This window comes from Corythoichthys intestinalis, chromosome 4 (assembly GCF_030265065.1).
Source record: "Corythoichthys intestinalis isolate RoL2023-P3 chromosome 4, ASM3026506v1, whole genome shotgun sequence".
NCBI classification, from domain to species: Eukaryota; Metazoa; Chordata; class Actinopteri; order Syngnathiformes; family Syngnathidae; genus Corythoichthys; species Corythoichthys intestinalis.
In genome coordinates, this window is record NC_080398.1 from 59,533,092 (window position 1) to 59,557,448 (window position 24,357).

General features: G+C 39.2%; 1 protein-coding gene across 3 annotated transcripts in view; it reads left to right on the forward strand.

The window, feature by feature from the left end:
- The window catches only part of LOC130914841 (aldehyde dehydrogenase, mitochondrial-like), a 61,082-nt gene that overhangs the window by 13,119 nt on the left and 23,606 nt on the right, over window positions 1–24,357 (forward strand). For all 3 annotated transcript variants that reach the window (XM_057834384.1, XM_057834385.1, XM_057834383.1), the window contains exons 3-6: window positions 10,554–10,694; window positions 11,026–11,105; window positions 13,767–13,878; window positions 21,710–21,838. In XM_057834384.1, coding sequence (XP_057690367.1) covers window positions 10,554–10,694; window positions 11,026–11,105; window positions 13,767–13,878; window positions 21,710–21,838 — 462 coding nt within the window. The remainder of the gene's footprint in view (window positions 1–10,553; window positions 10,695–11,025; window positions 11,106–13,766; window positions 13,879–21,709; window positions 21,839–24,357) is intronic.

Sequence of the window (24,357 nt, forward strand, 5' to 3'; positions counted from 1 at the left end):
TGCCACAGCAACTGTTTAACAAGTTAAACGATGATTGAAGCGTGTGGTGCTTTGAAGCTCAGTTCTCTGGCAACATCAAACATCAACGTCTGTCAATCATTGTTAACTTTAATAAGCAAATCCAGAGCACACACTGCCTGACCAACAACAAGCAGGGAGAGGGAAGGAGGGTGACAGAGAGAGTGAGACTACGCAATCGGCTCGGGACAGCTCATCTGTTTTTTTTTTTTTTCTTTTCTTAAACCCAGAAAAAATTCGCGATGGACTGAGGGCATGACGTTTAAAGCGCGAAGTAGCGAGGGATCACTGTATACATATATATTTTCTGTGGTACATATTTGATCTAACGAAACGAGTAGAATAAGTGCTCACTTTTACACACTTTTTACACGGAACACTCACACGTCATGAATTCCCCAACTATGCAAAGTCACTCGGGAGGTGTGCCCTCAAGTCTTGATGCCACACGTTCTAAGTTGTAACCGTGACTTTACATACTTGGTTAGTTCATGACCTGCATGAGTGAACTATATATTAAGACACAGTTACTACTCGGAAATTGTACCCACAAGTCTTTGCGCGTGCAAATCGCGCAAAGGCATGAGGTGTGGGTTAACGACCCATGGTCAATGTTGTTCATAACGGTGTAAGAGTGTAACAGTGTTATTTTTTTTAGTAGTGACTAATAGAACTAATTAATTTACCATCTTTGCAACGCCATTATTGTTACTGAGGATGTGATGGTGTACGTTACTACAACTTGGTTGAAGGAAGCGCGAATTTTCGAAGGTTGGTCTTGTCACACATCTGTCTCCTACCTGGATAGAGCAGATCGGGAGGGGGGTGAAGGGGGTGGTGACGCAGTTGCAAATGCGATGACGACTGTGACTCTGGCAAACACATCTCAACAGTGATAATGGCAACAGGCCAGGAAATTGCAAAGGCAGCGTTCTTAAACTTTAATTATTTTCAATATTTCATATTGTTAGTTTGCATAGTGTTCTGCTTATCGTGCAGTAGGCCTAACGTACATTTTCAGAGATTGGCACTGATTAATGGTCAGTTTACATTAGCGTTTTCTTAACAGACTAATATATTTGATCCAAATATATACCAAATGTTCTAAAATATGTATATGGCGGAAAACACTCAAGTGACCTGAAGTTCCGCTCTGAGACCCCCAATTCAGCCAACTTTCAAAATTGGATCATTGGAAAATTGAAAATCATTGGAAAGCTTAAAATCTCAATTTTCTGGGGGAAGAAAAATTTTGAACAGGAGGGCATTTAAAAAAAAAAAAAAATTAAACAGCAAAACCCTATCTGGAGGTGAGAGCACGCGAGAGCAGAATTACAGACCCCATGACTTTAACGAGATATTATCGCGTACCTACCTTGTTTTGATCCAAAAACTCAATGTACAGTGCCTTGCAAAAGTATTCGGCCCCCTTGAATCTTGCAACCTTTCGCCACATTTCAGGCTTCAAACATAAAGATATGAATTTTTTTTTTTGTCAAGAATCAACAACAAGTGGGACACAATCGTGAAGTGGAACAACATTTATTGGATAATTTAAACTTTTTTAACAAATAAAAAACTGAAAAGTGGGGCGTGCAATATTATTCGGCCCCTTTACTTTCAGTGCAGCAAACTCACTCCAGAAGTTCAGTGAGGATCTCTGAATGATCCAATGTTGTCCTAAATGACCGATGATGATAAATAGAATCCAAATGTGTGTAATCAAGTCTCCGTATAAATGCACCTGCTCTGTGATAGTCTCAGGGTTCTGTTTAAAGTGCAGAGAGCATTATGAAAACCAAGGAACACACCAGGCAGGTCCGAGATACTGTTGTGGAGAAGTTTAAAGCCTGATTTGGATACAAAAAGATTTCCCAAGCTTTAAACATCTCAAGGAGCACTGTGCAAGCCATCATATTGAAATGGAAGGAGCATCAGACCACTGCAAATCTACCAAGACCCGGCCGTCCTTCCAAACTTTCTTCTCAAACAAGGAGAAAACTGATCAGAGATGCAGCCAAGAGGCCCATGATCACTCTGGATGAACGGCACAGATCTACAGCTGAGGTGGGAGAGTCTGTCCATAGGACAACAATCAGTCGTACACTGCACAAATCTGGCCTTTATGGAAGAGTGGCAAGAAGAAAGCCATTTCTCAGAGATATCCATAAAAAAGTCTCGTTTAAAGTTTGCCACAAGCCACCTGGGAGACACACCAAACATGTGGAAGAAGCTGCTCTGGTCAGATGAAACCAAAATTGAACTTTTTGGCCACAATGCAAAACGATATGTTTGGCGTAAAAGCAACACAGCTCATCACCCTGAACACACCATCCCCACTGTCAAACATGGTGGTGGCAGCATCATGGTTTGGGCCTGCTTTTCTTCAGCAGGGACAGGGAAGATGGTTAAAATTGACGGGAAGATGGATGCAGCCAAATACAGGAACATTCTGGAAGAAAACCTGTTGGTATCTGCACAAGACCTGAGACTGGGACGGAGATTTATCTTCCGGCAGGACAATGATCCAAAACATAAAGCCAAATCTACAATGGAATGGTTAAAAAATAAACGTATCCATGTGTTAGAATGGCCAAGTCAAAGTCCAGACCTGAATCCAATCGAGAATCTGTGGAAAGAGCTGAAGACTGCTGTTCACAAACACTCTCCATCCAACCTCACTGAGCTCGAGCTGTTTTGCAAGGAAGAATGGGCAAGAATGTCAGTCTCTCGATGTGCAAAACTGATAGAAACATACCCCAAGCGACTTGCAGCTGTAATTGGAGCAAAAGGTGGCGCTACAAAGTATTAACGCAAGGGGGCCGAATAATATTGCACGCCCCACTTTTCAGTTTTTTATTTGTTAAAAAAGTTTCAATTATCCAATAAATTTTGTTCCACTTCACGATTGTGTCCCACTTGTTGTTGATTCTTGACAAAAAATTAAAATTTTATATCTTTATGTTTGAAGCCTGAAATGTGGCGAAAGGTTGCAAGGTTCAAAGGGGCCGAATACTTTTGCAAGGCACTGTAGCATGTATCACCGAGTGTCAAGACACAGCTTTGAATGGCCACAGCTGGATTTTGGGGGGATTTTATGGGTGAAACATGGTAATATAACAAGGGTCGCAATGCAGAAATCGCATACATCAAGGAGTGGTTGAGATGTTCTTTTTCATATTTTATTTCATATACCTTTTTAAACCTTTTTTTCCCCAATTTTTCTTTGTCTGGATCAATTATTTATCATCTAATGTATCGGAAAAAATGCGACAGAAACAATAAAATTACAATTAAGCGATAGTTATGAGGTAAACATCCTTAACTTTTTTACAGACGCCATTTTTTTCATTGTGACGTAATTTGTTTAAGAGTTCATAATATGCGAGTGATAACTTTTTTAAACAAAATATTAGACATCAATGAATGATTCTAAGCTAAAAATGACAGACATTTTGCATAATATATTTAATTACCTTCATTTTAGCGCTGCAACGATTAATCGATTAACTCGAGTATTCGATTAGAAGAAAATATTCGAATTAAATGTTGTTGCTTCGAGTATTCGTTTAGTTAAAGTGGCGTTCTAATAGTTTATTTTGAAAGTGTTTGCATTAAGTTTTATTGATTAGGGTGGATACACTGCCCTCTGGTCTTCCTCATTTCACATGGTCGAATCCAACTGTGCCCTGTTAAGACCATCATAAGCTAAGTTTTTGTTAATGTTTTTTAATGCATTCGTAATTTAGTTTATCGGTATATTTGTCCATTTTTGTGGGAACGTGTGTCTGAACCATTTTTAAAAGCATTGTAAAAAAAAAAAAAAAAAGTCCGCAGGCTTTTGTTATGTAAGTTAGCCAATTACTATTTTGTTCTACATAGATCCTCATTTATTTTTTTTTCATACCGTTTGAGGCTCAGCTCAGGTATTTTGATTATTCATGTTCCTTATCCGATTACTCGATTATTCGAACTAACTTGTTCATCGATTAATCGAATAATAAAATAATCGATAGCTGCAGCCCTACTTCATTTTATGGCTGGGTTAAAACAAAAGCGGTTGCGCGACGTCTGTAAACGGGGGTTTTCAGGGTAAAACGGGCAAATTAATAATAGTTCGGGGGCTTAACGCGCCATGAATCTGCTATGGCAGCATATAGACATATTGTTCTATCAAATAAAATGGTTGTTTTGGCTTAAAATACAGCAGTTTCTTTTAAAGAGGAGTCCGAGAGGAGAAACTGCTTTTTCAGTCTTGTCTGTGTTTTCCGCCATATAGTATTTTTATTCTTCAATGACTTCATATAAACATCGCTGATGTAAAAGATGTTGCAGAATGTACAGTATAATGTCATAACATGTAGAACATGAAAAGTAACGCCAGTTACTTTGCTGAGTAACTAATTACTGAGGTAACTGAGTTATAATAATCTGCCTATACAGTACGTTATATATTGCTGTGTATCACTCTGTATTGAATAAACTGCCTTATAAACACAAAAATATACAGTACCACACACAACGATTAAGAATATTTTTTACTTCTACAGAATGGAAACTAGTGGAGGCTAGCTGGGTTTTTCCCCCCAATTTTTTTTTACCTTTTTTCTGTTATTAACAAATATAGTACAAAATTCTTCCTACCCTCAACCTTTAAAAATACAGCCAGTTGTGATGTTTTTTTTCACCATGTTTACAGTAAATATCATGTCCTGGTCAGGGCTGCGTGGTGATGGAGCCTATCCTATCTGACTTAGGGGCAAAAGAAAGACTATTAGACTGACAATAAAACACAACAGGTTTCACACACAGTGTTTAGCACGTTCCACTCACAGTTCTGAGATAAGGGTTAATTCCCGGGTTCAGCCTTCCTGTGTGGAGTTTGCATGTTGTCCCCGTGCCTGCGTAGGTTTTCTCCGGGTACTCCGGTTTCCTCCCACGTCCCCAAAACATGTATGGTAGGCTGATCGAACACTCTAAATTGTCTCTAGGCATGACTGTGTGCGCGAATGGTTATTCGTCTTTTTGGGCCCTGCAATTGGCTCGCAACCGATTCAGAGTGTACCCCGCATACTGCCAATGGTTAGCTGGGATTGGCTCCGGCGCCACCGTGACCCTCGTGAGGATAAGCGACTCGGAAAATGAATGAATGAATGAATGAAAGGTTTCACACCTGCATTACACTGGCATAAATGAGAAACTTATTTCCATTCAAAATTGTATTTTTTTACAGATTTACAAAATTCCATCTAAAACTTTCCTCAATTCCTAAAATCTAAAAGCAAAACATCAAATTCAACTATTTATTTTGAAGATAATATAAACATTGAACTTTTTTTTTTTTTTAATGATATTGATATAAGTAACATAACATTAAGAAAAAATAAGTACAAGTGACTTACATTATGCTCAGTGAAATGGAATATATTTTGAAGACAAAGCAAACATTGACTTTTTTTTTTAATTACAGTATAAGGAAATAAATAAGTAGCCTTACATAAATGAACGAAAATAAATCCAAAATGCACATTAACATGGAAGATTAAAGTGCATACGACAGGATAAAAAAAGTCTTAAATAACATTATCATGCGAATTAGAATCCTATTTTGAGACGATTCGACTATATACAACAATTTGGCAAAGCGCAGATGACGAGGAATTAGTTTTTTATTCCGCCGTGTAGCCACACCTAACTTTATAGGGCTCTAGCGTCCCCAACAGGAGGATGACGTCGACAGGGTCATGGTTTCATCTGATTTAAAATCCAGACCATTGAGGGGGAATTATTTAGAACGAGGAAAATGCGAAGAAGAGAGCTGCAAAATGTCTTTTGTTTCAGTCTCTCTACTCCAATAGTTTTACAGGATATTCTTTTTATCCAAGTATTTTTATGGAGGTAGATTTGTGTCTTTATTATTCAATCCAAAAAAATGTGTTTGAATGCAAAAATAAATTTGAAACTCAAAAAAATATATTTGAAAACTATTTTCCTTTGATTGAATTTTTTTTTTTTTTTTTTTTTGGATTAAAGTCAAGTTTTTTTTTTTTATTGAAACACCATTTTTGATTGAAGTCATGTAATTTTGCGTTTGGACCACATTTTGGCTAGGACATTTGTGTCTTTATTATTCAATCGAAAAATAAATTGCTTCAAACAAAAAAATACATATTTTCAAAAGAAAAATCACTTCAATCAAAATTTTTTAAAAAATCAATCGTAGAATAAAAGGTTTGAATGTGAAAAAATATTTGAGACTCAGAAATTCGCATTTGAACACTTTATTTTTCATTCGAACTGTTTTCTTTGATTGAAGCAATCCTTTTTGTGTTTCAGTCATATTAGGGGTAGGACATTTGTGTCTAAATCATTCACTCACAATAAAAGTTGCTTTAATCAAAAAACTATTTTTAATCAAAGAAAAAAAATCATTTGCAAAAATATATATTTTTTGAAAATATATTTTTTAATTTGAAATATATACAGTATATTTTTATTGAAGTGTCACTTTTTTTGAAAAGCAAAAAGTTTTAAACTTTTTTTTTTTTTTCAAAGTGGAAAAAGTTTTGAACACACTTTTTTTTTTTTTTTTGGAAGTGGAAAAAGTTTTGAAGGCACTTTTTTCCAATTGAATCATTTTGACACAAAGATTCAACTTCAACGCTAGTTCCGGTGTGTTTGAGTGGCAGGTGGCTACGCCAATGACATAAAAGTATGAAGCAAGCATAATGGCCACCAGGGCTCCATCCAGCCATCGGAGTCTGCTGGAGTCCAAGCCGAATATAGGGCACCGGTACGGGGGTGTGACATCGGCATTTTTGACTTTAATAAAAAAAAAAAAAAATTCAATCTAAGAAAAATAGTTTTCAAATATATTTTTTTGAGTTTCAAATTTATTTTTGCATTCAAACACATTTTTTTTTGATTGAAGTGACGTTTTCTTCGATTGAAAATATATATTTTGATTCAAGCAACTTTTTATTTGATTGAAGCAACTTTTTTTTTGATGGAAAAATAAAGACACATATCTACCTCCATTTATTTTCCCCCAATAGCTAAATCAACTGTATGGTCATAACAAATAACAGAATTGTGCTAAATGGAATATGAAATATTAAAAATGGATTTATTCAATACGACATGGCAAAATTACTCCATAATGGTCAAAACTGTCCACTTCACCTTTACTGTCGCACCTCCCGAATGATATTCTATGCTTATATGCTTTATATTAGTTGGCCTTTTGCCATTTCCCTGCCCCGGCTTCCGAGAATGTAAACAAACCAAGAAGCGTGACAGCTAGCCGGCATGCTAACCCGAACAGAGTGATGTTTCAAAGTTTTCGAAGCGAAAAATCACATACAACTAGCCCGGATCATTTCACACGGCAGCGGGGTTGTCGATTGCCTTCGCCGATCGGCAACCCGCCTGGCGGCGAGCAAGTTAGAGCTAATCGTTCCCCTACTGCGGGCAGAAGGCTCATTTGCGGGGAAGCAGCTGGACAATGACCGCCGGACAGAACGGCTGACGCCAAAGGAGCGCGTAGCTGCAACATGGTCAACACGAATATGGCGTGATATAATGCTTTATTACACGGTGAAGAAGTAAACAGTGAGAGAGTCATATGAGACCGGCTGCAGTTGTTGTGCAGCTTACATGGCAGGCAGAAGTTGCGCTAGACTTTTTCTTTGTCATTTTGACTGACGGGGTCATAAAAATCCGGTCATAATCTATTTTTACCCGTCACTTAAATTTTTAAAATGATGATAATGACATTGTGGTGACCCTTTGTTTGGCATAATTCACCTTCCGTACTTGTGTGTCCATTTGGCGGAGCGCGTTACCGGCTACGACACAGTCACGTGACAGACACTTAAGAGCCGCGCGCGTTCCGGCTTGAATAGAGAGTTCACAGAGAGCAACAGAGCTACAGCGGCTGGACACATCAATTCGAGCTAACAAGACTCTGAACATTGCATACCGCTTCAACATATTCAATAGTATTTAGTTTTCATTCATTTTAATTTAATATTCTGTCCGAACAAGCTTAACAGAGAATCCACACCGTGCCATCATACATCAAGCAGATGAATATGTAACTTTTTCTCCGCACTGACAAAAACAGCTGACTGTGGCCCCAGTAGCTAGGCTACATATGGAACAATGAAATTAACAGTTCACCTGCTGTGGCCTGAACCCAGTCTCACACTTTCCTCCTGGTGCGCATGGACTTGAATTGCGTGCCCGCTTGTGCTGTCCCTCCTTTTTCACCTCTTTTATCAACACCATCGTCGTTTTGGGGCTTTTTGAAGAAACTTGGGACACTCAGTTGCCTTGACATTTTTACGAGTAAGGCCAACGACGTCATGCATCAAGAGAGACAATAGCTAATTAATATGCTCACTCGCCACCCTGTGGTCTGGGGTGTGAATTGCAACCTGTCAAAATGACAGATGGACTTCAGTTTTTTCCGTCACCGTTTTAAAAAATCGGTCAACGACGGAAAATATTCGGTTAACACGACCCCTGATGGCAGGATGTGTCTAAGGAGCGCTTTTCTATATGCCCGTCTATTATTAAACGTAAGTAAATAGTCCTTTATTTAAAGAAAGTTTGTAGTGTTTACTTTGTAATCGCTGTATTCACGGCTATTTTTAACACAAAGTTGCCATCTCTGATGGGGTTGAAAATCTGACACAACACCGGGCACAGGAAGAGGTCAATAGGCAGAATACAGCGCTCTCCCGGCGGGGGGGCGGCGACAAGACGCCGGTCATTGGCCGAGTGCCATTCTCGGTGGACAAGGAGCATGGTCAGCCACAAAATGTAAAAATCACCTCCGTATTAAAACGTGTGCAATGATCCCAGTATTTGACGTAATACAAAACACTGTTTACTCACTTCCTCGTAGGTCCAATGGTCCCACAGTTGTCGCACACTTGTCTTGGCCGATCTCTGGATGAACGGAAGCTATCTGAAACCCAGAAAGGCTCCCACGCCCCTCCCTGGTGCAGCTACAAAAGCCTGGTGCCGTCTGGCTGGCGTGATGTAAAAAAATAAATGAATTAATCCGCAAAATCAGCTGAATCCGCAGTCCATTTGCATGCTATAAAGCAATGCTGTATTGTGAGATGCTGACCCGGGTGACGTCACATTCGCATTCGTCCCCAACCCGAGACTGAAGCTGGAAGTCAGTCATTTTCATGGCACGGGATTCAAAAATTGATAAAACGATAGCTTCCACACACATCCAATTGGTCCATTTCAGTCAGGAGCATAAAACACCGCATGAAATATGAAATAAACATGCTTTTTGGTGTCATACGCAGTTTAAGATAAAATAAACCTCATCAACGCTTTCCTTTCTCTTAAAGATCTGATCAACTTTCCGTTGCATTGCCCCTTTAATTCAACAAGCTTATTTTTCCCCTCTATTTGTTGTTCCGAAAAAACGGAGAGGGGTCTGGCTGCAGACCGCACCTCTCAGGCCTCTCCTCCGCTAGTCTCAGGCCCCTATTTTGCAGCTGACTCTCTTGGGGAGAAAAAACGTGCATTTGAACCAATCAGAGCTAACTACCCATGCTGATCACATGTCAGTATGTCAGCCAATTGAACGGACAATAGAGTCCAGTTATTTTTTTTCTCGCTGCCTGCATCTGGCGACGCAACTTGTCAGAGAGAGACGCTGGGGAAAAACTACGTAGAATAAATAAATGAGTAATAAATATCGGTGGAAATGGATTACGCTACACTAAACTTGTTTTTAATACTTGTGTACCGCATTCTTCAGACACTAAGTAGTAGGTTTTTTTCATAGTTTTGCTGGGCGTGCGACTTATACTTTGGAGCGACTTATGTGTGGAATTATTAATACATTATCCTATCAATATCGTATCAATAGTTATCTGACTAACTCTTAATAGCTATGTTACGTTAACATACTGGCCACGTTCACATTCGATTGTTCATGCATCATGTTACATTATCATACTGTACACTTATTCAGCATGGTGTTCTCGATTGTATTTTTATTTTAAATTGCCTTTCAAGATGACATATCTGTTCTATGTGTTGGATTTTATCAAGTAAATTTCCCCCCCAAAATGCGACTTATACTCCTGTGCGACATATATATATTTTTTTCCCTCTTCATTGCGCATTTTTGGGCTGGTGCGACTCATTCTTGGTGCGACTTATAGTCCAAAAAATATGGTATGTAAATCTGACGTTAGTAGATTGTTCTTATTGGAGATGCGTGTGTGGCAGCGTAGTCGGTTATTTTTCTAAACATGAGGTTTTGACAGTTGCAGTCATATTTTCGGGATCAAAGAACCGTATGCCGGAACGCTGTTCCGGCTGCAAATGTCATGCCGGAACGCTGTTCCCGGCTGCTCTGGCCCAATATCACCCCTGACTGTAGCTTTTGGAAAAGAACTCATCATATGGTATTCGAGAGTTGTGTGTTGTTGCAACTTGATTACTTTTCTACAATTGAAATAGTGAAACTTCTAAATGTAGTTTTATATTATTTCCAGGTGGATGTTGACAAGGCAGTGAAAGCAGCACGCGATGCCTTCCGATTGGGATCGCCATGGAGACGGATGGATGCCTCCCATCGGGGACTGCTTCTCAGCCGGCTGGCTGATGCAATTGAGAGGGATTCCGCCTACCTTGCGGTCAGTTCTTGTAAAAAGTGGTCAAAGCCACCAAACCTGTTTTGTCTGTATTACAAGTTACACAAGTCTGTTCTGTGTTAATCACAGAATTTTGTGCTTGTACATTGATCCCTACACGATCCGTGCCACACACCAAATAACTTAATAACTAAGTCCACAGTCTTTATTGACATATACACATTTAAAAGGAGGTTAACACCATGTGATAAAATTGTTAAAGAAGCACCACTCAATTAAGAGTTTTAACACGTTCATATTGTGTCGTAAATCCCCTGTAATCAGTGTACCGCACATATTTGACTTTAATGAGATTGTGGTATTGCTTTTATAGGAACTGGAGACCCTTGACAATGGGAAGCCATATGCTGTCTCCTACATGGTGGATCTGCCCAATGTGGTCAAATGTCTCAGGTAACAAACCGGAGGTTGGCATTCTGTTGCCGACGTGTTTTGGTCATGATTTGGCTGAAGGTTTTCAAAATCCTTTGTGTTTCCTGTCACATTTAGCTCCCTGAGTCTCATATTCAGGGCCGTGCCTGTGTAATTTGGTGCCCAAGGGAAGACGTTCAGCAATTGAGTATTTGAACAATAGGAGCAGTTATGAATACGCTGTGGTAAACAATTGTGTTTTTAGCCCTGATTCATAGAAGCTAACCGTTTGAGCACACCTCAGATAGTCAGGTAATTTGTTCGAGGTGCGAAGAATGATAACTCACCCTGCTTGTTGTCTTATTCTTGAAACACACCACAAACAGATTCCAAATTACCTATGGGGTCAAAATGTTTTGTAGGGGTAAAAAAAAAATCAAGCATGCATTTTGGTCCAAGACCATTAAGTGAATTGTAGACCATCAGTAAGATAGTCTATCCTTTAACTGACAGGAAACCAGTGTCATGATTTCATGAACGGCATATATGGTCAAGTTTCCTTGTATTCATAAAGACTGGCAGCAGCATTCTGGATTATCTCCAAAATCCTGATTGATTTGTTGTTAAAACCTGTAAATATGCCATTACAATAATCCGATCTACTAAAAATTCATGCATGGAACAGTTTTTCCAGGTCTTGTTTGGACCCAAGCCCCTTAATTCTGGCTCTTTTTTTAGGTTGTAATAGGCAGATTTAGTGATAAAGTTTAGATGGTTGTCAAAGTTCAGCTCTCAGTCAATAATTACACCAAGATTTCTGGTTTGATTTAAAGCTGTCAATGACATTTTTGGGGCTAAAATAGCTATTACTAATGATATTTCACACACATCTGATGAGCTTCTTGCAGTGTATTATGTCAAAGAGGCAAGCAATTACTGTATTGAAAATAAATGATTTGTCTCAATGGTTACACCTGCATAGCTCCATTCCACCTTTAAGGGACTTAAAACGCTTTGACACGCCAGTATATCCGCAACTACCTACCGATGACGCAACACCAGGAGCTTTGTTTTCAAAAACTACTAAAGACATATTTTGAAAACTTCCAGAATAAATGTCTGGATTTTACTAGCAAATATATAAATTGCAATATTTGAACACAAATTATAGTAACATACACAAGAAATACAAACTTGTTAATCATCTCTTAACTATCCAACAATGCCAAAAAAATAAATAAACATTTGCCTTAGGACCACTCAAAATTGTCTAAATAAATTAAATATCACAAAAAACATCTTAGTCAGGGAATAACAAAAATAAATAAAAATGGAGCCTTCCTTCAGGTAAAACACTACTGCTTTTGTCCACAATCACAGCCAAACTCAACAAAAAAATAAAAGCTCCTTTGGGCTGCTTTAAGACCACATAAATAAAATAATGAAAACTGCGGAGAAGAGGGTAAACCTTGGTTTACCACATTTCTTAGTTTAATTAACGTTAACAGTAGAAAACCTCGAGGAGGATATTTCTCTCAAAGCAGCTTCCTCTTTGAGTTCGAGAAATTCACACAGATTAATGTTATGCTAAGTTGCTAACTTTGATGCAGGTTGGACAGGTCGCAAAAAAAAAAGACAATGGGGAAAAAAATGGACTGGCACATTCAGCAAGTGAAAAGGGGTCAATGTAAATCTGAACATAATGAAAATAATTCACTTAATAATGGTAGGGTGTATTCTAGCCTTACAACATATGGGAAGACAATATAAATGACCTATATAACTGAAATCATTATATAATGCAAATAATGTTGCCCAAAAGTTGGTGGGGACTTTTGAGCATTCTGAAAAGTTTGTAGTGTCCCTACCGTTCCTATGCAAACCCACACCCTTGGTGAGAGCAGAAGGGGGATATGAGTGTAATACCATACTGTAAAGCAGCATTTCCATCAAGGAGTTAGTGCCTTATCCCGAGCTACTTTGTACAGCTGTTCAGAATCCCTCCTGAATGACTGAGTTTGTACACATTGCTCTAGGGCAGTGGTCTCAAACCGGTCCTCAAAGGGCCGCAGGGGGTACTGGATTTCATTCCAACCAAACGAGACAAATACCTTTTCACCAATCTGGTTTCTTACAAGTGTAATCAGTTGATTGCAATCAGGTGCTGCTTATGTTAGTAGAAACCTCATTGGTTGAACTGTTTGTGCTGGATCTGTTGGAACAAAAACCAGGACCCACTGCGGCCCTTTGTGGAGTCGGTTTGAGACCGCTGCTCTAGGGAAAACCGGGACACGAGGAATGGCCATTCAATTGATTTAATCAATAATGCTTTTTTCGGGGTCACATTGACTTCTTGGCTCAGTCTACAAAACACACGTCTGCGGGTTTCTGTTACCAGCAGACCCTCACAATACCTTGGGGTCTGCCAGGACTCTCAGGATTCCTTCCCGCCTGTCAAATCTAACATATCATTCGTTGTCCATCCAAAGAAAAACATGGTCCGAAAATATTCATTGTCCGTGTTTCTTTGGTCCCTCAACTTGAACATGTTAACCCTGGGCGACCCTACCAGAAGCAAAAAGCCTCGAACCAATTAGCTGCTAGATTCATTAGGACACACAAACATTTCACCGGCATAAAGTGATCATTGAGTATTGAATTTTGGGTTTGTACTCTTGTTTTAACTAATTGTGATCTTCTTAGGTACTACGCAGGCTGGGCAGACAAATGGGAAGGAAAGACCATTCCCATTGATGGAGATTATTTCTGCTACACCAGACATGAGCCAATTGGAGTCTGTGGACAAATCATACCGGTAAGCATTAAAATTCTTCTAAATGGATAAAATACATGCATTTAGTTCAAACTAGCTTGAACTACTTTAACCATTGAGTTAGCACTTGTGATCCAGTATTTTCGTCACAGGTTTCAGTGCATGTGATTTCTCAAGTTGTTGATCATGTTGCATAACACAATTGTTTGCATAATGAAGTTTTAGACTGTGTTTCAGCCCTCCAGGCAAAGCTTAGTTGCATAGTATTCCACCCACTTTCAACAAACCGTCCTGCAAAGCACAATACAACCGGTTTCTGTATTTGTTACTTCTCTAGATACAGTAGATAACTTTAGATATATATTAAGTGATTATATCAATGGCATGCTTGTCCTTTCTCATGTCATCTTTAACAGGTTGCTAAAATGGGCCAGCAAAATAGGCAAGCACTCTCTTCCTCTTTCTACTGGGCTCTAATAGGAATGATTTTAGTCTAAGCCACTGAGCTACACTCACCCAGATGTTGAATGAGTTTTAGGTTTACATTTCCGTCAGGTCCCTTTTGACCTTTGGGTCCTCTCAGGAAATTGGCTGTAAATTAAAAGGTTGGCCAATGCATTTATGGCTTTTAAAGAAATTCCGGACACGCAAGGAAGTTATCCACGGACTGATCCTTGGATTCTTTATCAGCAAGATTGCACATTGAACAGGTTTTGTGTTTCCCATGAACTAGGTAATCAATTTTCCTTAAAGGTGACAATTTTCCAGTTCTGATACAGTCTGACTCTAGTCCAAGAAGCAGGACTCCATCAACTCTATTGACCATTCTTTCCACAATATGTCATCTTCTGATTCTGATTTAACTGCAAGTACCAACTGTGAGTTCAAAGTAAGGAATAGCTGATAACCGTGATGGATATTGGCGAAACAGATTCCACGACAATGCGTTCATCGCTGTTGACTTATTTTTTTCAGGGATGTAATGCGAAAATAGACATAGGATTGCAAAAGGGAAACCTCTTTCCTTGAACGTAAGTTCGTCTTTTTGGCTAGTTTTTATTGAATTGGGCGGGTCTTATGCTGTGATTGGGCTAGAGACTAACTTTCCCATCTGGACACTGTGTGCATATTCTACCACGTTTCCTGTTGATAATTTCCTACTGCTCCACGAGTTTGGCTCATTATTCCGAATTAATTTGCCGTTCATTATCAGCAATAGTTTTAGGATCCTAATCGCGTTCAGAAACGGACATCTTTCAAAATGTTGCTCTTAGAAACAGGGTCCATTTCTTGTACGAATGTCTCTGGAAGTTACACAAATAGACTATTGTCATGTCTTTACACTTTCAGTTCTATAAGAATTAGATTTCAAACTTCTCTTGGCCGATGGTGCCCTTTTTTCGCGACACAATGAGACTTTTTGTGTTTCTGTAACTTCAAAAGGTTGCTGTAACTCCAGAGTCTAAGAAGGGTTAGGTTTGCCGAAACCTATTCTCCTTTCACAGTTGCCAACTATAGGCACAATGAAAAGAGCAGACTTACACTTGGGGCCTAGTGTAACCACTGCAGAGAGACAATCGCGTTATTTATTCATGGTTACTGTGTTATGGTTTGGCGTTTTCTTATTTAATGTTGGCATGCAAAATAGTTGACTCAGATTGCATTCATCAAATCGAGAACAAATTCCGAGGTCTTTCAGGAATTCAGTTTTCTCCAAGTGAAAAAGTATTCTGCTAAGGACAATTGAAAGGATAGTGAATGTGGCTTTTTACAATCAATTCTGATGACTGCTCTTAAGATTTTATTGGCTGCTTTTGCATCTTGTACATCGGTCTTGGGAACTGCTGTATCTCTTGATTCTCCTGAAATTTCACCATACTAGCCTGGGTTTCCCCTAGGATTTTTTTAAAACTGTGGTGGTGGGCAATGTTCCCTCTAAACTGCGCGCGTGCGCAATCGCGCACTGCTGGCACCTACTCTGCGCACAAGAAATTCAATGCTGCGCACAAAAAAAAAAATCAACAGAAACGTATGTTGTAACTCGGTGAGTGACAGGTGTCCAGCAAATGATACGATAAGGTTCACTTCCGCTACGCAGCCAATCATAGCATTGACATTGCTTGTGTATTGCCCAGCCTACACACGCGGTGTAGGTTAGCAAGCTGACAACAGTGCGTGAGTGCGGCGGAGTTGAGAGACGTAAAGGCCAACCCCTTATCATGGCGAAACGAACGGGCAGCGACACATCCACTCACCAAGCCAAAGTAAAAAAGAAATGCGGTTCATATAAGAAGGAGTGGCTGTCGGAGCATGTGCAAATAGACGAACAAGTGGTGAAACTGAAGCCAAAGTACCAAGTGAGTTTTCAGAGGGAAAAATGTGGACTGAATGGAAGTTGGACTACCTCAAGCGTCATATTCAGCAGAAAAGTCATTTGAAAGCTGTTGAAAATTAAAGACTCAAGATGCGACAGGGGATTGGTACATTATTGCGGGAGAATGCAAAAGACCGACAGAAGAGAAACGAGCTGTCCCACAAAACAAAATCTGACCCAGAGCAAGTTGAAGTTCTCATTGACAATATTTTACTTGCCATCGAAATGAATGCGTCAATGGTGTCAGTTCAACAAATCCGCAATCACACGGCAAAGTATGTGAGTATACCAAGAAAGCTGGCGAAGTAAAAACTATGCCTTTGAATGTGTAAACTCAATCAATGATATAGTGGAGAACGAGACTATGTGCAGTGTTAAAAATGCACCCTGGCATACACTGATAGTAGATGAGAGCACTGACATATCAGTACACCAAATGTCTTATACATTAAGACGTGAAAAATAAGGTACGATTTAAGTCAGATTGGTGTGTATTCCAGTGACATTTATTAAGATTTTTAAATTATGGATGTTAATCATTAAATGCTCTTAGTAATAAATAATTTACGGGCAGTAGAAATGCTAATAGGCGTGATACTGGTGTGTGGCCGCTATGTACCGTATTTTTCGGACTATAAATCGCAGTTTTTTTCTTAGTTTGGCAGAGGGTGCGTCTTATTTTTTGGAGCGACTTATATGTGAACTTATTCACACATTATTATATCATTGTTGCTAGTTAGCATGTTCTTTATGCTGTAGTTATCTGAATAACTCTAAATAGCTATGTTACATTGACATACCAGGCATGTTCTCCGTTCGTTTGTTTTTATGAGTCATGTAATGTTATCATACCGTACACTTATTCAGCCTGTTGTTCTCTATTGTATTTTTATTCTAAATTGCCTTTCAAAATGACATGTCTGTTCTTGGTGGTTGATTATACCAAATAAATTTCCCCCCAAAATGCAACTTATACGTCGGTGCGACATGTATGTTTTTACCTTTTCATTGCGCATTTTTTGGCTGGTGCGACTTGTAGTCCAAAAAATACGGTGCACATCTGATGTTGCTCACAGTGGGCCGCAGTGTGCTCAGGGAGATTGTGTGTTTGCTCAGACACATGAAAAATTAGAGGGAACATTGGTGGTGGGCTGCATCGTAGTCGGACATTCTCACCATGTCGTGCCACGGCGAAACTGCGTCATATCATGACAAATTAGATTAATTTTCCCCACATTTTTCCCCAGGAAAACACAATAAGAAAGATCTGTTTGAAATATTTCATTAATCAGGCTAATGTCGTAGCTCTCACCTACTGTACATGTACGTAAACTGCATAGCTGATTACAGCTACAATACCCTACGTAATAATGCGACTTTTTTTTTTGTAGCAATAGTACGACTTAAATGTCGTAGTCCTTCTTTTTCCTTTTATTTTGCCCTAATTTGGAATGAGAGCGACAACAAGCTAAAAGTGTTGAAATCCATCTCCACCTTTAAAACGATGCTAAAAAGCATTCTGATTAGTAAATGTAAAAAAATCCAATATACCTAGGTTATAAATTGTCCTCTTTTAGGGAAGTATTTCTTTTGTGTGTGTGTATTTAGTGTTTAATGTTATTTTTTTGTCATTATGTTATTATATGAGAATACTACAATATGCGACAGTTCACTCTTTCTGCTCTTCTTAAAATTTTTCTTATGATTGTCATAATGTACGCAGGCTTCTGGCTTTAAGCTTTGAGTAGCTTCTTAAGGAGACCTGACTCACACGTGATCCTAGGTCAGCATTATTAGATGATGTACACTTTGTGAATATGAATGTGTGTGAATAAATTGAAATTAATAAGTACTACAGTACAAACACAATAATAGTCCTTCTGTTAACGGACACATTTCAAGAAGTAGGGGGAAATTCTAATAGCCGTGGAGAGTTTTACTAGTTTCGGTGAGAAGGTGAATAGTTTTTGTTGTTGGTCGTGAACTACATTTCCACATAAATGCACGTCGAGGCAACATTTAGCTTAGCAAGGAGAGGCATAAGAGTCATTTTTCAAGTGTCCCAGAGGTCGCAAAACCTGAAAAAAAAGCGCATTTATTAAGGTTTCGCCAGCCGTGATTGCGTATATCCGTCTTCCGAAACAGCCTGATAGCACATATATAAGTACGCCTGCCCCTCTGCTATTGGATGCGTTGTTGACGTTAGCGCTGCGGCGTTCTGAAATGGAGCAAGGCTCTACTTTGGGCCCCACCTCTCGCCGGAAATTCATTCAAACTTGCCAATCCGTCCAAGACAGCCGGGCGCCCGTGACATGCGACCGCTATCTCTCGCTATCTCGCCCGTTCTCCCATTCTTCCTACTCGCTTCCCTCAACGTCACAACTCTACAGTCCAATGGTCTCTTAACTCATTCACTCCCAGCCATTTTCACCGGTGCGACCCCCTTCGCTCCCGGCCATTTTACTGGATTTTGACTGATATTGCAAGGCCCACAGAAAATTCTGTTCTATTGCTATATAAACATGGAACCCACCAAAAGAATAGTTAGACTCTCTTCTTTCAGCAGGAAAAAAAAAAGAGAAGATGCTGTTGTGGCCACGACGGCCGGGGTAAACTTTTCCCTCATCGCCGCCTGCCTCATAAAGATGGATTTTTTGGAGTCATTCCAGTACTGATTCAACAGCATCGTCCGCTGCACTGGTGGTCCCGGTCGTTCTGCTCGGTCATCCAGCGCCTGGCATCCCGGACATCCTCCCAGTTGTGCTGCTCGGTCATCCGCCGTCTGGCACCTGGACGTCCATTCGGTCGTCTTCCGCCTGCGCCCCGGCCGTGTGCCCCGCCGTTCGTTCCGTTGAATCGGGTTGGGGGTCTTACCAAATGCGCTACTGCCCTCCAGTGGCCAGTTTTATTGCTTTAAAATGGATTTCCAGCTCTGTGGTTGAATCGGAACCTAGAGATGTCTCTTGTGGGAAAAAAAAACATGAAAGACGTATAAATACGTCTTTGGGACACTGAAACAATTAAAAATAAAACAAATTTATACGTTTTTGGGAGCAAATGAGTTAAGGGGGCCGCGCTTAGTTACGGACATTGCAATACACAATGAATAGGTTGCCGCTGAACCCTTCACACAAGGCTGCCGCTAGTTTGAAACAGCCTTTGAAAAAAAAAAACCTCATTTGCAAAGCATGGCGGCTTTTATTTTGGTATGGCAGTGTGCCCAATCTGTTATAAGTGGGGGAAACCCTGCTAGGACATTTGACTCTGTTGTCAGTTGTTATTCAATGTTGCATGATATAGACCTCCATCTTTCCCTGCGTTTGTATCGCAACTTTTCTTCACATTTGATAGATACAACTCTTTCCTGTTTTGTTTCTCAGTTCTAGCGTTGCCACAGCCTCTTACAAACAGGGTTAGTCCTTCCTTTTAATTTATTACACACAAATATACTGTGTTACTGCAGACCTACTTTTGCAACCCCACCAATGTGTATTAAAAACCTTTTCTTTCTCTAGGATGACTTTGGCTACGTCAAAAGATGTTGTCCAAAACTCCAGTTGCCTTGTTTCTTGATTCTTGTTCTCAAGCCAGAGAATTTAGTAATCTACCCAGAGAATAAAAATAGCATGTGCAGGAATGTTGCAGTGCACCATGTTAATATGCTGCTTTTTTTAAGTTGGGTGTGAATACTTTTTTTTTTTTTTTTTTTTTTGTGTGTGTGTTTTTATTATTATTTTTTAATTTGTCAAAATATTTGAGTGCAATTCAAGAAATACCATTTTATTTCAACACAGTGGCAAATTAAGAGATGGAAGAAAGAGAAGATTGGAGACTTTGAAGACTGGAGCACCCCTAGACTCAAACTAAAGTATTGTACAGTGCTGGCCAAAAGTATTGGCACCCCTGTAATTCTGTCAGATAATTCTGTTTCTTCTGGATAATGATTGCAATTACAAATGCTTTGGTAGTAATATCTTCATTTATTTTGCTTGCCATGAAAAAACACAAGAGAGAATGGGAAAAAAAAAATCATAATTTTACACAAAACTCTGACACTATTGTACCATGGGACTGCAGGACAGCTTGAACTTGTTTGGATGTTAGTCCAGGTTCTTTATCCACCATTCGCACAATCTTTCGTTTTATTGTCTCTTCAATTTTTCTTTTCCGTCCACATCTAGGGAGGTTAGCCACAGTGCCATGGCCTTTACACTTTTTGATTACAATGCGCGCTGTAGACACAGGAACATTCAGGTCTTTGGAGATGGACTTGTAGCCTTGAGATTGACCATGCTTCCTCACAATTATGCTTCCCAAGTCCTCAGACAATTCTTTGTTCTTCTTTTCTCTATGCTCAATGTGGTACACATAAGGACACAGGACAGAGGTGGAGTCAACTTTAATCCATTTTAACTGGCTGCAAGTGTTATTTAGTTATTGCCACCAACTGTTATGTGCCACAGGTTAGTAACAGAAGCTGTTAACGACACAAATTAGAGAAGCATCACATGATTTTTCAAAGGGTGCCAATACTTTTGTCAGGCCCTTTTTTTTTTTTTTTGTGTAAGTTTTGTGTAAGTTTTTTGTGTAAAATGATAATGATTTAATTCTTTTCCCCCATTCTCTTTTGTGTTTTTTCATTGCAAGCAAAAAAATGAAGATATTACTACCAAAGCATTTGTAATTGCAATCATTTTATGGGAGAAATTGAGCATTATCTGACAGAAATGCAGGGGTGCCAATACTTTCGGCAAACACTGTATGCTAACTCTGATGCAGGTCAGACTTACAGTAGCAAAAATAGTTGTGTTTCCCTCACCTCCACAACATTGACGTCTTTTTACATTACTGACAGTGGCTGCTGTTGGACGGGGGAAAAAAAACTTCGAAGGGGCGGCATGTTGCGTGTGTGTATATGTGTCGGGAGCGGTGGTCAAGTCATCAGCCAATCAAACGTGCGTTTGAGGAGGAAAAAATGGACTGGCACATTCAGCAAGTAAAAAGGGATAAATAGTGTGAACATAACTAAAATAATTCACTTAATAATGGTAGTAAACCTACGCCCTTGGTTCGATGTATGTTTTATTGAGTTTTCTATCACAACTTAAAAAGGCAGTTGACTTAAATTTTCAAGTTCAACCAACTTTTTCTTCCCTCAATGTAAAATGTGTTCTCACTCTTTTATTAAATTTTCAAGTGAGCATTACAGTAATTAGTACTAGCAATTTCTTTCCCCCAAACAGCTAACTTTTGCCACTAGACTTGGCCCATTTAAATCTCCTAGAATTGTGAAATGGGAAAACCTGGTACATGGTTTCGAATTTGGGAATCGTCTCAAAGAATAAAGATAACAGGATGTGCAAAAATGTAGTCTTTTAAGATTGACTGTAAAGGCTTAGTTTTTAAACCTAAGTTGTAATATTTGTTATATGAGATCAAACCATTGAGGAGGCATGCAAAGTGGTAAAATTCTGTTTGCTCTTCCTTTTCTCTCCCCAGTGGAACTTCCCTCTCCTTATGCAGGCATGGAAACTTGGCCCCGCTCTCGCAACCGGTAACACTGTGGTGATGAAAGTCGCTGAGCAGACGCCGCTTACCGCTCTCTACGTAGCCAACCTGATAAAAGAGGTACTTTGTTCATCTTGCAGACTTCAGCAATCGTTGCCACTTCATAGTACTCTCTGTCCTTCATTGTGTCAAGTAATTATTCAGTATAAATATTAACTTTTAGATTTCTGATTCATTTCATACATCTGCAGTCATTCATGGGTGTGTTTCTCCTCTTCCATATAGTTTGAATGGATTAAAGGTTTTTTCTTGATAAGCCTTATTTCAACATTCTGCCACTATACAAATATTGTTGGCTAATCTTGTTTAATAATAGCTGAATAAACAGCAATGCACAAGGGACTAGTAATGGGATAACATTTGAATTGTAGTAAATTAAAGCATGAAGTGATTGATAAGGGTGTCAATGATGGACTGAATGAAACCTGGAATTTTAACATGAGTGTCAATCCATTATATCAGTGTGGCTGTACCATGTTCTCATTACGCTGTAAAAATAACCAAAAAAACTTAACAGGATTCACGGTACAGTACTGGAAGCTGTAGTTGCCAGAATTGCACTGTTAAGAAAAGGGGAAAACCGTGAAAGGTTTACTGTCAAGTAGGGCTGCAACTGACAATTATTTGTAGGGATGTACCGAAAGCAAAATTCTTGGCCAAAACCGAATATTGGAAACACTTGGTTGAAAAACTGGAACTGAAAGGCTGAAAAATACACATGCATGTAATCGTAGACTTCATAATGATATTGACGGGTCACATTTCCCAGACACTGCACCACACCTTCAAGTAGGGGGCCGTCCTACACTGCGCTTCAATCGCATTTATTCGACACATGCAGAGATCCAACGCCGAATTTAGGTTGAAAAAGTACGAAAGCTGCACCACATACAGACAGAAAGGATTGTCTCAGGAGTGATTTGTTCGAGGATTCAAGATAATTATGATATTTTTTGTACCATGTATTCATTTTGAAACATTGTGGGAAAAAAATGAATGGGAGAAATTAACCGCTACAGCATTAGCTTCACAATTCGCAATATTTACGTAAAATAAATGCTAACTGCCCAGTTTTTTGCTTTTAATCAAGAATCGAGACTGTTTTACGTTAATATCCACAAAGAATTCAGGGATTTAAGCATTTATTCCCAAAAATTGCAACTAGGGATGTCCCGATCCAGGTTTTTGCACTTCCGATCCGATACCGATATTGTTTCGCACTTCCGATCCGATACCGATACTGGCCGATACCGATACCGACCTATCTGAACATGTGTTAAAGTTTAAAGTTATTTAGCCTCCTTACTTAGTTGTCAGACTCATCTTGAAAAAGGTTTTAGTACTCTTGATAACAACTAGCCAGCTGAATTAGGTGAGTTTGAATAACACAACGGTTGGTAACAAGAAACTGACCTGTTTATTCAGTGACAAACACAAAACATTATAAATAACAAACAGAAATGGCATAGTCATCAGTAAAACGTGCAAATAATATTGTAAACTGTCTTAAAAAAGCAAAACACACCAACAACCTCAGTGGAAATTCCCACAAATCCCCCAAGCTATCAGATGCTTTTAATGTTTCATGCATTAGTTACAAAAATTGTGCAAAAAGCCTCTCAGGTTTAAATAAACGACTATTTCACTATCAAGTTAACATTTTAAAACAGTAAATAAAATACTCAAGTCCCCATTCTGTATCAGCAGCTTTAAACTACATTCAATTCATTTAATTTTGCGAATCAACGGTTAAAGTTGTGACATGTGAAAGTTTTAAAACTGTTTGGAAGATCGATTCAAGTCAAGATTTTGCTGATTTAGGGGTATTTTAGATAAAAAGGTTCGCTTGGAAGGTTCACAACAGCCTACTAGGGAAGTCTTCTGCTTTAAGATGGCGGCTATTTACTAACGCATCTGGTTTTCAATACTTCAGTGTTGCTAACGCAGTCGAGTCTGTCGTTTTGCATCTAGTTCTATATACATATGATATCTATTATCTCCAGTAAAACGACGACGTAGTTTGTAGCGGCTGTCAGCAGCAGTCAGGTATTCTTGTGTTTTTCATCCAGCGGCATGAGTTGAGCTAAAGCCGTGAGTTGAGCATTGGCATTACCCGGGTCTATTGCTGCGTTCCAGAAAAGTGGGATGTCGGATTTCTCCGACCTCCTACTAGGAAAATATCATTGGAACGCCACTTGAACTGGGAGGTCCAAGTCGCGAAGTCGGAGAAGAAATAACTACCCCGACTTCCAAGTTGTTTCAATCTGACGTCACTGGACAAAATGGCGCTCATGAGAACGTATTGAATGATAACACAATAATTAAGTAAATCAAGTTTATTTGAGACGCCATGTATTTTTTTCTCATACAGTGAATTATCTTTGTTGTGCTATGTTTTTATATTGACGATCAGCAAAGGATGTAACTAAAAAAAGGCAGTTTACAGTGTGGGCTATAACGCAGCCGTCGTTTTTCCTCTACTATTTGATCGCTTATAGGAAGGCAGGTTCGCTGGAGGTCAAAATGTCTTTGGATGGCCAAAATAAAAAAACACCTCGTCGCGATCAGCCATCTTTGTT